A 19,955-nucleotide genomic window follows, 5' to 3' on the forward strand; every position below is an offset into this window, starting at 1 on the left:
ACATCAGCCTCTGCTTCAGCCCTCACACTTGGATTCCCTCCAAAACTTCTTTCCTGCCTCTAATTTCCCCCTTTCCATCCACCTCACTTACAGCTGCAGTAATAGTTTGCACTAAGCACTATTTCCATCAAGCCAGTTGCCTTGCTTGCTGTCAGGACCTTCTCTATTCCCCACCTTATCTATCATTTCCAACCACACAGTCTTTGACAGCCAAGATAAGCAATTTGCTTATCTCCTATTCTCATGTTTGACAGGCCCTCTCCCCTCATCCTAATTTATCTGTTTACCAATTTAAAACTTTAATTTCCCCTTTCTGTAATTAACCTCACCTAGATTATCTACCCAGCATGATTGTCGTCTCCTTCCACACACAATGCATGTTCATTTCACACAACTGCACTAATTCAGGTCTGCACTGTAAGTATTCCCAAGTCTTCTCCATGTGTATGCACTATGGTTTGTATCAGGGTTATCTCCCTTTGCCTTAAAACAGAATTTCTATTTTAACAAGCTTGAAGAGAATACATATTTCTACAAAGTAGTCATACCTACCCAGTCTATGGCTATAATGCATAGAAGGGCATTTCTTACCACTATTTTTCAATTTTGTTTAAATAAAAAAAATTTTGGAGATCAATCCATGCTAAATACCCTGTGACTATTAACAGTTTAATTCAGCAGATAAGACTAAGGCAACTGACAGAATTTGAGACAAGCCAGTATATTATCTGAAGAAGCCAAAAAAAGGAGTTTATAGAGTGGTGTTCAGAATAAAAGGAATGGCTTCAAGGAAGATCCAACAAATGATCAGCTCAGTTTAGGTGGCACAATACAGAAAGCAACCTACGCTGTTTCACTGTTCATATCCACATGACGACAAAGAAGCAGCACAATCAACTTAGAACTACTGTGTCCATTCCCAAGTCACTAATGTTGTCATATGTCAAGTAGTACAGGGTTATCATACGTTCACAGTATTTACCCTCTAAAGTCAGCTTCTTTGCTAGTTTGAGAACACAGATTTGCTCACTATGAAGAGGATTCACATTAGCAAAGTGACTAAAGACTATTGACTTTGAGTGTGAATATAAGAATGTGTGTATGTGTGTATAAATCCTACACATGATATATAAAAAATTTGACATATACATCATTTATATGTGGGGGGCATTCATTAAAAGGGGAGTTCATGTACAAAAAACAATCATAACTTTGCCCTAAAATATTGATGTACTCTGGACATTTCCATGCCATTGCAGAGAAGCCCTTTTCTGCATCCAGTACAACGTCCGTGCCTTCATGAACGTCAAGCACTGGCCCTGGATGAAACTCTTCTTCAAGATCAAGCCCCTCCTCAAGAGCGCAGAGACAGAGAAGGAGATGGCCACCATGAAGGAAGAGTTCCAGAAAACCAAAGACGAGCTCGCCAAGTCAGAGGCAAAAAGGAAGGAATTGGAAGAAAAAATGGTCACTCTCCTAAAAGAGAAAAATGACCTGCAGCTCCAGGTTCAATCTGTGAGTACTCCATATTCTGAATGCTCCGTGTCACTGGAGCTTTTCTAGAATATGTATGGACTTTGCATTTATAAATGGGCATTTCTTTAAGAAAAAAAATCTCAAGTTGCTTTTTTTATTATTTCATTTTTCTTTCAATATTCTATGAGGAAGGAAAGGCAGAAATACTTCCAAGTTACAGAGAGAAAAGGAAAGATTGAAGAATTTATTCAAAAATATCACAAAATTTAACATCCATGAAGGAAGCAATCCATGGAAGGAAAGCCAGGCCCCCAAATCTCCGTCAGATATTTTACCCTTTTACCTTGGCTGCTCTGCCCCAGCCTTAAAAGTACAGGCCTCTTGTCTAAACACAAGTCCATCAGATTGTATTTACATTCAAGAAAGTCTTATTTCTCTCTCTAGCTCCTTTCCCCAACGCCCAAGATTGAACTCAATAAAGTTATTTGTATTTCCTTGAACTGAAGTATCAGCATCTGAGGTAGAACAATGTGTCCTCCCTGATTCTTCCTTTGACACAAATCTCAAGTTCCAAAGGCCTCGGTATATTGGTTTAGGAAGATGTAGGTAGTCAAGGTGGGGGACGCATTTGGCACTAACACCCTGGCCAAATGTCAGAACCCCCCATTTTCTTGGTTCAACAAGCCTAATAGTGTCATAATCTGTGAAAAGAATAGTTTTCCTACATGTTTTAGCCATTTTAAGTTTTTCCTTCTGATAACTTCACTTATCTGAAGGTTATAATTTTCCAAAAGCTTTTCCACAGACTTTCTATCTTAACCTCTTTTCAGATGTATCATCAGTCGGTGAGTAAGTGTGTTCTTGATAATATCACTATGAAAAATAAAAGCATTAAGCAGTAAAACTCAATTTTAAAAAAAGAAAAGAAAAGTGCAAGAATGCTGGAGAGTCCCCATTATATTCCACTGAAACTTTTTTTTTTTAAATTCTGAATAAAACAAACACTAGAAAGTTAAAAAAATTCTCCCAGGTCAGAGTTATCTAATAAGTTAGTGATTGGATTGATTTTACTTGACTCCTTTAGTCAATTATAAAGACTTTAATGTTTCTCAGGTTTCTATGTTCTTACATGGTCTAAAATTCATTTTGATAATTACCGGGGGAGAGGACAATGTATCACAAATGTGGCAATATTAACAACTGTTCAGCCTAGTTTCACAACGTATCATTGTTCATTCTACTTCTTTCCTAACCTATTATATGGGCTTGGAATTTTTCAAAATTTAAGAGTATCAACGTCAGTTTTCCACATCAACAAGATTTAGAGAAGGTAATAGGAAAACAAAACAAAAGCAAACAAAACTAAAAGCAAAAAGAACTAAGAACAGTTTATCAATCTTTCCCTCAGTAGAACTGTTATGAGAAGAACCTCTAGCCTGGCTTAGGCCTATTGCCTATAATGTATATAAAAAGAGAACAAAACCAATAAAAGTTATAGAGAACATTTTTGGGACACTGGGGAAATCTAAATATAGACTGTATATTATAAAATATTGTATTGATCACAGTACCCTTATTTGTAATGATGGTATTATAGTTATGTAGAAGAATGTTCATTTTCTTAGGAGAGAAATGCTGAAATATCCTATCTACCATTTACCTTCAAATAATTGGAGGGGATGTATATGTGTTTAGAGAGAAGAACCCAAATATGGCAAAAGGTCAATAATTTGGCAAAATGTTATATGGCAATTTTTTTGTACTATTCATACAGCTATTCTGTAGGCTTAACGTTTTTCAAAAAATAAAATTTGGGGTAAAGCTTTCAAAGAATAAAATTCATTTCGAGACTAAGGGTTAATTCTTTAAATAAAAATGTAACTTTATGTATGATTACAGCACTATTATGGACATCAGGAAAATTCTAGTATACAAAAATGCTGCATGGAAATGTATTTATTTTTCTTCTTTTTCTTTTTTAAACTCAATCTAGTCATTAGTTGTTTGAAGAGGGTAGACAATGATCAGAATTTCATTCCTTATTTATAAATGAAAAATAATTGAGAATAAGAGGAATACAGAAATTTGCCCAAGGTCACACATTTGGAACAATATTGGGATAAGAATCCAGGCTTCCCTTTGCCCTGTCTAGAGGTCTTAACACACTTCTCTACACATTATTTTTCAAACAGTTAAATGGCTCCATTCCAATCATTTTGCAAACTAGTTTGTTTCTAAAGTGATAGTCTCACTTCTAATTAGCCACATTTCTCCAGGTGATGTAATAACAGTGTTGAATTTAGTCGCACTTATATTCATACTAAAAAATGTTTAAAAATTCAGAACACCATTATTTTTATGAACAAACTAGTTTCAAAATGAGAAACAAATTCTAAATATCTGAATACAGATATTCCTTCTCTTCACAGGAAGCAGATAGCTTGGCTGATGCAGAGGAAAGGTGTGAGCAACTGATTAAAAACAAAATCCAGCTTGAGGCAAAAATCAAGGAGGTGACTGAGAGAGCTGAGGATGAGGAAGAGTTCAATGCTGAGCTGACGGCCAAGAAAAGAAAACTGGAGGATGAATGTTCAGAACTTAAGAAAGACATTGATGACCTTGAGCTGACACTGGCCAAGGTTGAGAAGGAGAAGCATGCCACAGAGAACAAGGTATGAATCATATTCTGCACTACTAGACAGAGGTCTGCCATGCAACTAAACTGCTGTATAGCAACTAAGCTCCTTCCTTACCATTTGTAGGTGAAAAACCTCACAGAGGAGATGACAGGCCTGGATGAAACCATTGCAAAGCTGACCAAGGAGAAGAAGGCCCTCCAAGAGGCCCACCAGCAGACCCTAGATGACCTGCAGGCAGAAGAGGACAAAGTCAACACCCTGACCAAAGCTAAAACCAAGCTAGAGCAACAAGTGGATGATGTAAGCAAAATTTTAATATCCTTTTGAAAGACTGCTTTAAAATATACTTTTAATTTTCAACATCTTTACTTTCTCATTAGCTTGAAGGGTCTCTGGAACAAGAAAAGAAACTTCGAATGGACCTAGAAAGAGCAAAGAGAAAACTGGAGGGTGACCTTAAATTGGCTCAAGAATCCACAATGGATATGGAAAATGACAAACAGCAACTTGATGAAAAGCTTAAAAAGTAGGAGCTTTTTAGAAAAAAAAATTCTATATGATACCATCTTTTAATTCATATGAGTATTAATGTATCTTATTCTTCTGTCTAAAGGAAAGAATTTGAAATTAGCAATTTGATGAGCAAAATTGAAGATGAGCAAGCAGTAGAAACTCAATTGCAGAAGAAGATTAAAGAGTTGCAGGTGACTCATCTCACCTCTTTTCTCTGCACACCAAAAATACCCTAAAGCTGTGATGTGTTTATGCTAATAATGCCTCTTTCACTCCCAGGCCCGCATTGAGGAGCTGGAGGAGGAAATCGAAGCAGAGAGAGCCTCACGGGCCAAGGCAGAAAAGCAGCGCTCTGACCTCTCCCGGGAACTGGAAGAGATCAGTGAGCGGCTGGAAGAAGCTGGTGGAGCCACTTCTGCCCAGGTGGAGTTGAATAAGAAGCGGGAGTCTGAGTTCCAGAAACTGCGCAGGGATCTGGAGGAGGCCACCCTGCAGCATGAAGCCACAGCGGCCACCCTGAGGAAGAAGCACGTGGACAGTGTGGCTGAGCTCGGGGAGCAGATCGACAATCTGCAGCGGGTTAAACAGAAGCTGGAGAAGGAGAAAAGCGAGATGAAGATGGAGATTGATGACCTTGCTAGTAATGTAGAGACAGTCTCCAAAGCCAAGGTACTCAATACTATCTTTGAATAAAGGTAATAACTATAAAGAACACTCATTGTTCCCTGCCATTAAATACTGTTTGCAGGCATTTTATGGCACTATTCAAATATTTTCTAACCTATTTTTCTTGAGTCTCACTCTGTCTCCCCAGATAGAATACAGTGGTGTAATCATATCCCACTGCAAAAAAAAAAAAAAAAAAAAAAAAAATTATATCTCACTGCAACATCAAATTCCTGGGCTGAAGTAATTCTCCTGCCTCAGCCTACCAAGTAGCTGGGACTATAGTCACCTGGCACAACACCAGGTTAATTTTTCTAATTTTAGTAGAGATGGGCTCTCACTCTTGCTCAGGCTTGTCTTGAACCCCTGAGCTCAAGGGATCTTCCTGCCTAAGCTTCCAATAGTGGTAGAATTATAGACCTGAGTCACTGTGCCCAGCTTCTATCCTAATTAAACTTTTTCTACGTAAATTTTTTTTTTATATATAGAGTCTCACTATGTCGCCTTCAGTAGAGTGCTATGGCGTCAAAGCTCACAGCAACCTCCAACTCTTGGGCTTAAGCAATTCTCTTGCCTCAGCCTCCCAAGTAGCTGGGACTACAGGTGCCTGCCACAATGCCCGGCTATTTCTTGGTTGTAGTTGTCATTGTTGTTTGGCAGGCCTGAGTTGGGTTCGAACCCACCAGCTCCTGGAGTATGTGGCTGGGGCCCTGACCACTGAGCTACAGGCACTGAGCCACTACTTAATTTTTTTTTAAATGTTAATAATGACCCATTAGAATTTCAAAATCTACTTTAAGGGCTTATCAACATCCTTGGGATAAATGAATAGTCTCCAACAATGACCAGTTTGGGGACATTATACACTCACTATGCTTGAGTTCTGGCATGTTCCAAAGAGTTGATGTAAAACTTTTCTACTCACACTTGACATAAATTTATTCACTCATAAATATATTAAGAATCACATTTTAACCTTCTTTTACTATATTCTACGTCTAATCTCTCACTGCCTTTAGGGAAACCTTGAAAAGATGTGCCGCACTCTAGAGGATCAAGTGAGTGAACTTAAGACCAGGGAAGAGGAGCAGCAGCGGCAGATAAACGAGCTGACAGCACAGAGAGCGCGCCTGCAGACTGAAGCGGGTAAAGACACCTTCTCTGGGGCTCCAAACCATGGATTAGAGAAAAAAGGATTCCGGAGATCCTAATAAACAGCAAAACTTCCATTTTTAGATGAGGAATAAACAATCAGAATTTGCTGAGAAGGTCAAAAAGGAAAAAAAAAAAAGACTAAGCATAGAAGTTTACTTGTTACACTCCTATGGCAACCGTTTTTTTTTTAATTTTTGTTATATTTGGATTAATATGTGGATACAAATGATCATGCCATATTGCATTCCCAAGCTCAATTTTCTTTTTTTTTTTTTTTTTGCAGTTTTTAGTCTGGGCTGGGTTTGAACCCACCACCTCCGGCATATGGGGCCAGCGCCTTACTCCTTTAAGCCACAGGCGCCACCCTAAAGCTCAAATTGTAGTTGAGCCCTACACTCAGGGGATGTGCTGTATACCCCTATGTTGTGCCCATTAGGTGACAGCATGCCAGTCCCTTTCCCTCCCTCCCACCCCACTTGAATATACTTGTGTCATTCTCTCGTGTGGGCATGTAGCTGTTTTTCTATTGATTTCATATTAGTATTGAGTACATTATATACTTGCATTTCCATTCTTTTGATACTTTCCTAAAAGAATGTGTTTTAGCTCCATCCAGGTAAATACAAATACAAATACAAATATTTTTACGGCTGAATAGCATTCCATGGTAAACATACCACAGTTTATTATTAATTCATTCATGTGTTGATAAGCACTTGGGTTGCTTCCATGTTTTGGCAATTGGGGGTAACTGTTTCTAAATTTTCAGTTCTAACCAGAAACAGATAAAGTATGTCTTTATACACACACACATACACATTGAGTACCCTAATCTAAAGTCTGAAATTCTCTAAAACCTGAAGCACCAAAATAATACCCGAAAGCAATGCTCATTGTGGTGTTTCAGAGTTCAGATTTTCAGATAGGGATGCTGAACCAGTAAGTATAATGTAAATATTCCAAAATCTGAAAAAATCTGAAATCTGAAACATTTCTGGTCTCAATTATTTCAATAAAGGATACTCAATCTGTATGTGTGTGTACGTATACACCCACACACATACACAGATACACAAAAGATATATAGAAGCCTCAGGCTTACTTTTAGGAAATTAAAAAATGTCTTTACTTCATTTATTCTTAGGTGAATATTCACGACAATTAGATGAGAAAGATGCTTTAGTCTCTCAGCTTTCAAGGAGCAAACAAGCATTCACTCAGCAGATTGAGGAGCTGAAACGTCAGCTAGAGGAAGAAACTAAAGTGAGTTTAACCAAAGATCTTCTTTTATACCCCAAAGATCTTCTTGACTAATCAAATCTAAGCATGCCCAGTTGGGTGTATAAATTAAATATCACTGAAAACATGAATTTAAGCCACTGAACTGCTGCTACAGGCCAAGAATGCCCTGGCACATGCCCTGCAGTCCTCCCGCCACGACGGTGACCTACTGCGGGAACAGTATGAGGAGGAGCAGGAAGCCAAGGCTGAGCTGCAGAGGGCGCTGTCCAAGGCCAACAGTGAGGTTGCCCAGTGGAGGACTAAATACGAGACAGATGCCATCCAGCGCACAGAGGAGCTGGAGGAGGCCAAGTATGTTTTGTGAAATCTATAGGAGGAAAAGACATGTTCTCTTAGCTACCCAGCTCAGCAACCGCTGTTATGATATTGATGATAATAATATTACAATAGCAAAAGCTAACATTTCGTAAGTTCATACTATGTGTCAAATACTATATATATATCAGCTCATTTAGCTTTCATATTATGTTTTTATCATTATTCTTATCCCCATTTTACAGATGAGAAAACTGAGGATGTGAGATGTTAACCAACTAACCCAAGGGCAGATGCTTAGTAAATGGTACAGCCTGGGATTGGAACCAGACTTTCTGATTCCAGAGCCCACCTTCTTAATCATTGAACAGACAGACATCTTAAAAGTCATGTTGGAGGACACCAACCCATACATAATGTCTAGTGTTTGTCTAAATAGAGTAAATCTTTAGTCTCTGTATAGACCAAAGGAGACTTTTTGAGCATCAGAGCTAAAGGCTTTTCTCTACCTTAAAGATGTATACCTGGCATACAATTGTAAATGAAGCAAGACTGTAGACAATTTAGAAAAAAAAAATCTGCCTCTGCTTAAACTGTATGAATTGTCCTGATTTACCTCCCAATTTCAAAAGAGGTATGGTGAGACTGTCCAAATATATATGATTAGAAGAAACTGGCTATTCTTAGAGGGAAAAGTACATAAAATGAAATGGGAAGTCTGAAAAAGTAAACCATTCTCAGTATATTTTTGCTGATTAAAATGTCTAGTTAGCCTCAAATCTTTTTTTAAGGCCAGGAGTTCAAGACCATCCTGGACAACATAGCAAGATGTCATCTCTACAAAAAAAGTAAATTAATTTTTTTTTTAATTAGCTGAGTGTGGCACATTCCTATAGTCAGTCTCAGCTACTCGGGAGGCTAAGGCAGGAGATTTCCTGGAGCCCAGGGGTTCAAAGTTGTAGTGAACTGTGACCCCACCCCTGCACTCCAGCCTGGGTGATAGAGCAAGACTCTGTCTCTAAAACAAAAAAGAAATGAGAAGGTATATATAAATCAATCAATAAGTTGTCCAGGTTAATCATTTTCCACAACTATACTCAACCAGAAGTCTTGAAAATTCCAGAATTCCATATGTAGTAAGGCACATACAATGGCAGCACCATTGGGAGTGTCTAAGAATTCAAAAATATACCAAGGACTTGAACCCAGTTGTTCACCACTTTCGAATTTCTCATACAGTTTATCAATATAGAAAGAAGTGCTGACTGCCACAGTTTTGAAAACCATGTGTTCCTGCCAATATAGAAACAGGACGATGAAAAGGGACCAAGGAGATTATCACTTTGCTCCTTGTCTTGGCCACTCTCCTTAACTGCCTAACTTTTCAGGAAGAAGCTGGCCCAGCGTCTGCAGGAAGCTGAGGAACATGTAGAAGCCGTGAATGCCAAATGTGCTTCCCTTGAAAAAACGAAGCAGAGGCTACAGAATGAAGTTGAAGACCTCATGCTTGATGTGGAAAGATCTAATGCGGCCTGTGCAGCTCTGGATAAGAAGCAGAGGAACTTTGACAAAGTGGCCCAGTCTGCTTCAACTTTACGAATGCTTTATTTGGTCTTCCTTTCTCCTTGCATCAGCTGATGATGTATTGCTTTTCAGGTTCTATCAGAATGGAGACAGAAGTATGAGGAAACTCAAGCTGAACTGGAGGCCTCCCAGAAGGAGTCGCGTTCTCTTAGCACTGAGCTGTTCAAGGTGAAAAATGCCTATGAGGAAGCCCTGGATCAACTTGAAACGCTAAAAAGAGAAAATAAGAACTTGCAGCGTGAGTCCTCATAACCTTAACCTACCGCACACAGCCCCAGAAGGACCCTTTCATGTTGCCATCTTTCTGGCCACTTCTCCCTTGTCTTTTCCCTCCACAGAGGAGATTTCTGACTTCACAGAGCAGGTTGCGGAGGGAGGAAAGCAAATCCATGAATTGGAGAAAGTAAAGAAGCAAGTGGAACAAGAGAAATGTGAAATTCAGGCTGCCTTAGAGGAAGCAGAGGTATTGTGGAGCTAGGGACAATTTAAACATGTAGGACCTTTATGAAAGGCATTTTGGCAGTAGTTACTTAAAGCCTTAAGTATGTAAATACACTGACCCATCAATTCTATTTCTAAGAAGTTTTCTCAAGAAAATAATCTTAAATGAAGCCAAAGCTTTAAGATAAAAAGTCCAATCTAAGAACAAAAATAAGCAAATTATTTTGAAATTATCAGAACACCCATATTAAGGGATTTTATATGGACAGTAAATATGATTATTATGGGGAAATGTTTATAGTAGACAGTAATTTTTTAAGATACAAATTTGCATATATAATTTTGATTATGTAAAAATACATAAAAGTAGAAAAAATTATGAAAAATACACTACATTAAAATGACTATCTCTGAGTGGGGCCACAATGGGTTGTTTTTCTCTGTTTTTATGGACTACTCTACATTCTACAATAAACATATATTATTAATCAGAAAAAGTATATGCATATTTTAAAACCAATAGTTTCTAGATGAGGAATTAGTGTATCACACATGAACATTTTAATTTATAAAACATATTGAGAGTTCATGTTTTCTACATGTAAATTTAATCATTTAATTTTATTAGTATTAATATGAATAGTTTTTGTATAAAACAAAGCACCTCTATTACAGGGAGCTGCCCTATATAACCTGTGACTGAATGAACAAAAGAATGATTTACCTATTGAATTCTTGGAACTACTGGATTATACTAATAAGAGTTTGTCTCACAAGGAAATATACACCAAACATTCAAGTTCTTTTCCCTTATTAATTGGTCACTCTTTTGTTAAGGCATCTCTTGAACATGAGGAGGGAAAGATTCTGCGAATCCAGCTTGAGCTGAACCAAGTCAAGTCAGAAATCGACAGGAAAATTGCTGAAAAGGATGAGGAGATTGACCAGCTGAAGAGAAACCACATCAGAGTGGTGGAGTCAATGCAGAGCACCCTGGATGCTGAGATCAGGAGCAGGAACGATGCCATCAGGCTCAAGAAGAAGATGGAGGGAGACCTCAATGAAATGGAAATCCAGCTGAACCATGCCAACCGCATGGCTGCTGAGGCCCTGAGGAACTACAGGAACACCCAAGGGGTCCTGAAGGTAAAGGGGCCCACATTAGCCTCTCAGAAGAATCAGGAGCTACCAGTCTTCCACTCCCCAAATACCTTGTCAAACCATCCTTTTTTTCACTTAACAAATTTTATAGAGCTGATAGCACAGAGGTAGCTAAACTAAACATATATAGAATGTATTTTTAAGAAAATTTTATATAGGAAAACAAACAGAAGCCCAGAGATTAAGTAAGGTAGGATAGGAGACAAAGTACACCAACTTGGCCACCAAACAAGCCTGGGTTGAGTCCCAGTTTTGTGACTTACTAGCTGCCTAATTTTAGGCAAGTCTTTTAACCTCTCAGAACTCTGTTTCTTCTTCAAAATAAAAATGAAACTACTCATCTCACAGGGTTACTGTGAGGATCAAATGAAATAACAGATGTCAGGTACTGGATAGAGCATACGGAAAATGTTTATAGATGACAGATATTAGTGACTCACACATGAAACAATAATCAGTTAATGGCAGAGAGAGAACAAGAATCTGTCTCCTCATAACTCTCTTACCCTAAACAAATAACATCACCATCCTCAAGTAAATTCAAATGTCAGGCATATCATCCTCTGTTTCTGGCAGAAATACATTCTTCTAGTTCATCTCCTGGGATATTCACATTTTCTTCAGAACATACAGGTTCTTTTTTGTTTTTTAAACTTAACAGGACACCCAGCTCCACCTGGATGATGCTCTCCGGGGCCAGGAGGACCTGAAGGAGCAGCTGGCCATGGTAGAGCGCAGAGCCAACCTGCTGCAGGCCGAGATCGAGGAGCTGCGGGCCACTCTGGAGCAGACGGAGAGGAGCAGGAAGATGGCAGAACAGGAGCTCCTGGATGCCAGTGAGCGCGTCCAGCTCCTGCACACCCAGGTAAGACCTTCATACCAAACAAAAGCCAGCACTGCAAATGCTAAATCAGAATTATAATACAAAACTACCTCATTTTTATAAATACATACCTGTATGTGTGTTTAAATATGCATGGGTATGTATTCTAAAATATTTGTTGCAGTCCTCTTGGAGTGATGACATTATGGGTGATGTTTTTGGTGTGTGTTCCTGTGTGTCTTTTGGGGGTTTTCTACTCCCAAAAAGAGATACTACTTTTTTAATCAAAAATAAGGCTTGGCTTTTTAGATTATTTTGGAAACCATGAAGTGAAATGAACTTCAGTAAAGATGCCTGCTGGCTCCAAAATTTGGAAATGTCCCACGTGGTATTTCTCACTGGGGCACTTCAACATTTCACATTGCTGTGTTCACTGTCCATGTGCCTCGCAGGACATTCAGCATTCCACACTTGCCCAAGCATTAAATGCAGTAGCACCCCCCCCATCTGTCATTCTGACATAAAAATGTCCACAAACATTTTCAAATACCTGCTGAGGTATTGTTACTTCCCTTTGAGAACCACTGAGTTGAAATTTTATGGATATGTTCATAAGATAAACTCAGTAATCTCCAAGGGAACAAATAAGGAAATTTCACAGAAAATACATTTTTTTCTAACTTTCAGTGCCAAGTACAAAAAGAAATCTATTTTTTTGTAACATCTCCAACCTTTTAAGGATAGAATAAGTAGTCATGTCTGGTTAAAATATAATGGAGAAAGCAATTAATTAATGTCTAATACAGATGTTCTTAAACCTCAGAAGTCCTTATGCATAAATCAAATGGACACTGGGGAAGAGGGTCCTGCCTTGCAAATGATTAATATATTGCACTGAACAAATATTTAAAGTTTAGTTAATTATTGCCAGCAGGTCAAGAGCCCACAAAAAAAGGCATTTATAAAATTCCAAAAGGGCAAACTGAAATAGTAAATTTTCACTATTTTTAACAGAATACCAGCCTCATCAATACCAAGAAGAAATTAGAAAATGATGTTTCACAACTCCAGAGTGAAGTAGAAGAAGTAATCCAAGAATCACGCAATGCAGAAGAGAAGGCCAAGAAGGCCATCACTGATGTGAGCAAGACAAGCATTTGACTTACTGACATTTTTGTTTCCTGCTACCATCAAGGTCCATTATTTTCTTGATTTATTTGCTGTACAGGCTGCCATGATGGCTGAGGAGCTGAAAAAGGAGCAGGACACTAGCGCCCACTTGGAGCGGATGAAGAAGAACCTGGAGCAGACAGTGAAGGACCTGCAGCACCGTCTGGATGAGGCTGAGCAGCTGGCGCTGAAGGGTGGGAAGAAGCAGATCCAGAAACTGGAGGCCAGGGTGGGTGCATCAATCTTTCTGAATCTAGGAAGAGAGAAACAGCACTCCTTCTTCCCTTCTCTCTTCCTACATATAATTCCCACTCTTACCCTGAGGCTGGGGACACCCACCCCATACCTTCAGTAGTCCCAAGCTAATTAATATCCCCCCAAAACTGACTGTACAAATTTTTCTTGGTCACAGGTACGTGAGCTTGAAGGAGAGGTTGAAAATGAACAGAAACGTAATGCTGAGGCTGTTAAAGGTTTACGGAAACATGAGAGAAGAGTAAAGGAACTCACTTACCAGGTAAAGGGAATAGCTTTCTAGAATATCTAATACCTTCCCCAAAGGGAAACTCAAAACCTGATGACAATTTATGTGGCACCCCAAAACAAACACACATTAACTCAGTGCATATACAGGGTAAAAGACACAGACCTTATCAAAGACCTGTACCAAGCTAGGAAGGTTAGGGAGGCCTGCAGAAAACAGCATGAGGAAAGAGCATGGCTTTTAAAACTAGGTATCAGTCTTAGTTTGGCCTCTCTTGCTTTTTGAACTTGAGTTAGTTACTTAACACACTACACCTCAGTTTCTTCACCTATAAGATAGGGATACCAGCATCTACTTTCCAAGATAGGGAGGTAAGAATTAGAAATGTATGTAATTCCCTAATACAGCATTTTTCACATTATAAACATTTAACAAGAATGCTGTTGCTAATGCTATAAAGAAAGCCTTGGTGTTGCTCAAGTTCACCCCAGGTTAATCTGCCATCATACCAAATGATTTATTTTAACACCCACAGTAGGCTTATTTTTCTGAGTTGAATGCACATTGTTTTTTCAAACTTTCAGACTGAGGAAGACCGCAAGAATGTTCTCAGGCTGCAGGATTTGGTAGATAAATTACAGGCAAAGGTGAAATCATACAAGAGACAAGCTGAGGAGGCTGTAAGTATCGTTAAGCCCTTGAGGAAAGAAGCAAACTTCTTTTGGAGGAGACAGACAGTGTTAAAAGAATGTGTTAAGAAAGAAGAAGACACAGTAAAAATCTACTACTCATATTTTAAGAGGAATTATTTTATAAATATGAATTTATGTCCCAAATCCTAATTACAGAGTAAGACTCCAAGAGAAGATAATTTTATTATTAAGCAAATTGTAAGGGTTGGGAAAAGTTTCTAATAACCAACCTTATGTGATAGCTGCAATGAATATACAGTAGAAACTCCGACACCAGGATAAATATTCCTCCTCTTCTGGACTACTCAAAATCAAATGTTCTCAGAAGCCGAATATCAATCTTTTACCTCAACTGACTCATTCACTCAGTACCAGTGTCGCCAGCAGGGATTCTTCTCCCCACATTTGCTGTAGCTACTACACATATAAGAACACGCTAGAAGATTCTCCAGAGACACTTTTTTTCTGCTTGTTCTTCCATTCTTTCAGACATATGTAATAGGTAGGAAGTAGGCAGGAAAGAAGCAAAGGTAAAAGGAAAGAAAAAGACATAAATGGTAATAAGCCAAACAAACAGAGGAAGACTTTCTTCCTTCTTCCCACCCTTTCCCTTTCTTTATACACTAGAGTCAAAACATATAGCTGGCCAACAAAAATAAATTTTTAAGTGGGATTTCTGCAATGGTATAACGTGACCTTACATTTATTTACTGAACTCGGTAAGAGGGCATGGATCTCTTCCTGCTTTCTACTCAGGACATACATGGGCTGTCTCCTCCACTTCCGAACTATTTCTCCTTTCATTCTTTAAAGTAAAATATGTATTTTGAGTTACAAATCCTGTCTAAATTTGAAGTCAGACATGGCAAACAGACCATAAGAAGAAAATATTTGATGTGAGGAAATGATCCTGCCTAGTGACAGGTGCAAATGAGAACCACGAAGTCTAATTCTCCCAATTTTACCTCTGTTCTCAGGAGGAACAATCCAACACTAATCTATCTAAACTTCGCAAGCTCCAACATGAGCTTGAAGAGGCAGAGGAACGCGCTGACATTGCTGAGTCCCAGGTCAACAAATTGCGAGTGAAGAGCCGGGAGATTCATACAAAACTCAGTGCAGAGTAAACATACCTGCCTAAGGCTGCCAAGTGGCTGAAGAAATGCACATAATGTGCTATTTTTAGTCATTTGCTTTGTGATGTTTATTTTCCTCTTAATGCAGAATAAAAACTATAAAATTTAAAATTAAGCCAGATTTTCACTTTTTATTTGCAAAATTATTTACTCTCACAGTTCTCACCTAGTTATTAATTTTTAATATTAATATTAATTGCAAAGCATTCAGTGTTTTATACTTGCACCTCCATCTTTCTCTCCAGCCCCTCCACCCAAACACACAAATGTCTTTTGGAGGCTTTGTCTTTATCAATCTCTCTAGATTGTTACAAATTACTAAGAAAAACACTCCTGAAGTTCCTCCAGATAACCTCATTCCTTTACTCCACAAATAGATACAGAGCATCTATTATGTTCCAGACACTGTTCTAATCCTGTGGTTAAACTATGTTTAACCAAACATAGTTCCTGCTCTCTGGGAGTTTATATTCCACAAGGAGAAAAAGGCACTAAATATGTAATGTGTCAGATGACAAGTGCTGCTGGGAAATAAAGTAGGCAGCAGGCAGTTACTTTAGTATTTTATAGAGAGTAGTCAGATAAGGCCTCTCTACTAAGAAAACATTTAAGCAAGACCCAAAGGAGGCAATAGCGTAAGCAAAATGAGTCTATGAGTACACAGCATTTCTGGGCCGAAAGAGCAACAGAAAATGCAAAGGCTCCAAGGCAAGGGCAAGTAGGCGTGTTGCAGGAACAGGGAGGAGATCAGCAGAGCTGGAAGAGAATGAGCAAGACAGACAGTTATGACATTAAGAGAGGAACCAGGGGCCCAGTTAGGGCCTCAGGGCCACACAAGGGATGCTTGCCTTTACTCAGAGTGAGGTGGGAAAGACTTGGAGGGGTTTGAACAGAGAAGTGATATTAATATGCATTTTAAAGGAATCACTTTGGCTGCTATGTTAAGAACAGATTGAAGGAAGCAAAGGTAGAAACTCAGAAACTAGTTAGGAGCCTACTCCAAAACAAAATATAAAAATGACAGAGGCTTACACCAGAAAAACAGCATCAGCAGATGATAAGTGGATGGATTCTAGATTTATTGAAGGTAGCTTACATAAGATTTTCAGACCAGATGAGAGATATAGAGGAAGAGAAAGAATGAACTTATGAAAAGAGGGATGAGGAGGGACAAGATAAGAAAGGCTTAGCAGAGTATAACATGATAAATTTGTCCTCCAAAATTGAAGAGAAGAGGGCGGCGCTGTGGCTCAGCAAGTTGGGCATCGGCTCCATATACCCAGGGTGGCGGGTTCAAACTGCAACAAAAAAATAGCCAGGTGTCGTGGCAGGCACCTGTAGTCCCAGCTACTTGGGAGGCTGAGGCAAGAGAATCGCCTAAGCCCAGAGGTTGCTGTGAGCTGTGATTTCATAGCACTCTAATAAGGGCAACAAAGTGAGACTCTGCCTCTAAAACAAACAAACAAAAAAATTGAAGAGAAGAAGCAGAATAAAAACTGCAATCTAGACAAGAGTATACTTTATCCACTCCCTCCTCTGCTTCTAGCATCTACTCTTCCTCAACTTCTCAACCCCATCAGCCTTCATCCTTTACAGTATACACTGTGTACGCTACAATCTCAAATATAGTAAAACCTCCATAGTTGACCATCTTCCTACACTGACTACCTCCTTATGTTGACCTAATTTTCATAGACCAAACATGCACCACATGTATGTATCAGTACAGTAGGCCTAGTTCCTTATGCTAAACACCTCCATATGTTCAACAGTTAAAGTCCCTTGGGTGGTCAACCTACAGAGGTCCTACTATATGTACAAAATTAATAATAAAATTTCAAAACAAAAAAAGAGAAAAAATTTTCAAAATTATTTCTCAAACAACATTTTGGATCAAAGAGAAAATCAAGGGGTTGTGCCTGTGGCTCAGTGAGTAGGGTGTCAGCCCCATATATCAAGGGTGGTGAGTTCAAACCCAGCCCTGGCAAAACTGCAACAACAACAAAAAATAATAATAAAAAAAGTCTAAAAAAAAAAAAGAGAAAATCAAAACTGTAATCAAAAGAACTTCCAGAAGTAAATATAAATCTTTGTGACCTTGACTTAGGCACAGGTTTTTTTAGATATAACACCAAAAGCATGAGCCATAAAAGAAAAAATTAATAAATTGAACTTGATCAAAATTTAAAACTTCTGCACTCTGAGAAACACTGTTAAAGAGAATGAAAAGACAAGCCACAGACTGAAAGTATTTGCAATTATATCCCTGATAAGACTTATGTCCAAAATATACTATATATAAACCTAAAAATTCAATAAAAAAAAACTCAGTATTTTAAGAGACAAAACATTTTAACATTAAAGAAGATATACAGATGACAAACGGGAACCTGAAAAAACACTCATGAGTAATTAGAAAAATATCAATTAAAACACAGGAAGGTAAAGAGAAACTTCTCTGAAGAAGACAGAGGCATGGCCTACAGATATATGAAAAAATGCTCACCATCCTTAATCATCAGAGAAATGCAAATCAAAACCACTCTGAGATATCATCTAACGCCAGTTAGATTAGCCCATATCACAAAATCACAAAATCACAGATGCTGGCGGGGTTGTGGAGAAAAGGGAACACTACTACACGGCTGGTGGGAATGCAAACTAATATGTCCCTTTTGGAAAACCATATGGAGAACACTCAGAGATCTAAACATAGATCTACCATTTGATCCTGTAATTCCTCTGTTAGGTATATACCAAGAAGACCATAAATCACGCTATAATGCAGATATCTGTACCAGAATGTTCACTTCAGCCCAATTCACAATCGCTAGGTCATGGAAGAAGCCCAAGTGCCCATCGACCCATGAATGGATCAATAAATTGTGGTATATATACACCATGGAATACTATATAGCCACAAAGAAAGATGGAGACCTTGCCTCCTTCATGTTTACATGGATGGAGCTGGAAAATGTCCTCCTTAGCAAAGTGTCTCAAGAATGGAAGAAAAAGTATCCAATGTACTCAACCCTATTATGAAACTAATTGTTCGCTATTTTAGGAAAGCTACAATCCAAATGGAGCCCTAGACTACGGGGAAAGGGGAGGGGGGAGGGAAGGAGGAGGATGGGTGAAGAGAATGATATTGTGGGGATCACACCTATAATTTATCCTATGTGGGTACATGTGAATTTGTCTATAGGTTGAATATAAATGTCTTAACATAACAATTATAAGAAAGACATGATGGCTATGTTAGCCACTTAAATGAGAGTTTTCCAAACTGCATATAGAAGTAACACATTGCATTCTATGAGAGAATTAATGTACACAATTAGATCTAATAAAAAACAAATTTAAAAAAAACACACAGTAAGGTATCACTACACACCTAGTACAATGGCCAAAAGACCAAAGTGTTGGCCAAGAGGTAGAGAAACTGGACCCTGTATAACTGCTAGTGATAATGTTTTGTTACAACCACCTTAGAAAATAGTTTGGTAGCTTCCTTAAAAGTTAAGAAATTATCCATATGATCCAGTCACTCCAATCCTAGATATTTATCCAAGAGAAGTGAAAGCGTATGTCTCTAAAAGACTTATACACAAATGTTCACAGCATATTTGTTAGTAACAGCCAAAAACAGGAAAGAACACAAATGTCCATCAACAGATGAAAATGGCTAAACAAATTATGGTTTATCCATACAAAGGAATATTACTTATCAATCAAAAGATATAAACTATTAACAGGGAGAAAAACATGAACAAATCTCAAAATAATTATGATCGAAAGCAGCCAGCTATGCCCCCAAAAGTACATAATGCATGATTCCATTTATATAAAATTCTAGAAAATCGTAACTAATCTATAGTGATATAAGTGAGCCAGTGCTTGCCTAGGAATTGAGAGCGGGTTTACAGGGGGCATGAAGGCAGAGGAGGAAGGAGTTATAAGAAAGCAAGAGGATATTATGGGGGCTGAAGAACATGTTCATTATCTTGATTGAGATGATGGTGTCATAGGTGAATACAGGTCAAAATTTATCAAGTTGTACACTTTAAATATGCATCGTTTGTATGTCAATTACACCTCCATAAAGCTATTTAAAATATTTCCTTGGAGACAAGACTATAATTTGAGCACTTTGGCAAAGTAATAATAATTAGAACACTGCATACCAGACTTTATAGCCACAGTTATAATTTTTGATCGGAATTGAATCAAACCTATTTATCAGTTTATTGACATCTTTACTAAATTAAGTCTTCCCATTTGTGTCTACAGTCTATTTCTCCATTAACTTAGTTCTCCTTTGATTCTTTCATCAGTGTTTTGTAGTTTTCGGCATTTAAGTTCTGTACATGTTTTATTAAATTTACACCTCATTTTTTTCTTTTTTAAAAAATGATTGTAGGCTCGGCGCCTATAGCTCAACCGGCTAAGGCGCCAGCC

At 38.3% G+C, this 19,955-nt stretch overlaps 1 protein-coding gene across 3 annotated transcripts in view; it reads left to right on the top strand.

Moving 5' to 3' along the window:
- MYH8 (myosin heavy chain 8) overlaps positions 1 to 15,616 on the top strand; it is a 28,181-nt gene extending 12,565 nt beyond the window's left edge. For all 3 annotated transcript variants that reach the window (XM_012806009.2, XM_012806008.2, XM_012806007.2), the window contains exons 20-38: positions 1,260 to 1,515; positions 3,906 to 4,148; positions 4,239 to 4,415; positions 4,496 to 4,641; positions 4,729 to 4,819; positions 4,908 to 5,297; positions 6,314 to 6,440; positions 7,594 to 7,712; positions 7,846 to 8,042; positions 9,395 to 9,578; positions 9,663 to 9,828; positions 9,929 to 10,053; positions 10,869 to 11,177; positions 11,854 to 12,057; positions 13,030 to 13,155; positions 13,244 to 13,414; positions 13,598 to 13,702; positions 14,254 to 14,349; positions 15,339 to 15,616. In XM_012806009.2, the coding sequence (XP_012661463.2) occupies positions 1,260 to 1,515; positions 3,906 to 4,148; positions 4,239 to 4,415; positions 4,496 to 4,641; positions 4,729 to 4,819; positions 4,908 to 5,297; positions 6,314 to 6,440; positions 7,594 to 7,712; positions 7,846 to 8,042; positions 9,395 to 9,578; positions 9,663 to 9,828; positions 9,929 to 10,053; positions 10,869 to 11,177; positions 11,854 to 12,057; positions 13,030 to 13,155; positions 13,244 to 13,414; positions 13,598 to 13,702; positions 14,254 to 14,349; positions 15,339 to 15,488 (3,382 nt within the window). In that variant the 3' untranslated portion in view covers positions 15,489 to 15,616. The remainder of the gene's footprint in view (positions 1 to 1,259; positions 1,516 to 3,905; positions 4,149 to 4,238; positions 4,416 to 4,495; positions 4,642 to 4,728; positions 4,820 to 4,907; positions 5,298 to 6,313; positions 6,441 to 7,593; positions 7,713 to 7,845; positions 8,043 to 9,394; positions 9,579 to 9,662; positions 9,829 to 9,928; positions 10,054 to 10,868; positions 11,178 to 11,853; positions 12,058 to 13,029; positions 13,156 to 13,243; positions 13,415 to 13,597; positions 13,703 to 14,253; positions 14,350 to 15,338) is intronic.
- The last annotated feature ends 4,339 nt before the right edge of the window (positions 15,617 to 19,955 follow it).

Source organism: Otolemur garnettii, unplaced genomic scaffold (genome assembly GCF_000181295.1).
Source record: "Otolemur garnettii isolate 467f Iridium unplaced genomic scaffold, OtoGar3 scaffold00046, whole genome shotgun sequence".
In the NCBI taxonomy this organism is placed as follows: Eukaryota; Metazoa; Chordata; class Mammalia; order Primates; family Galagidae; genus Otolemur; species Otolemur garnettii.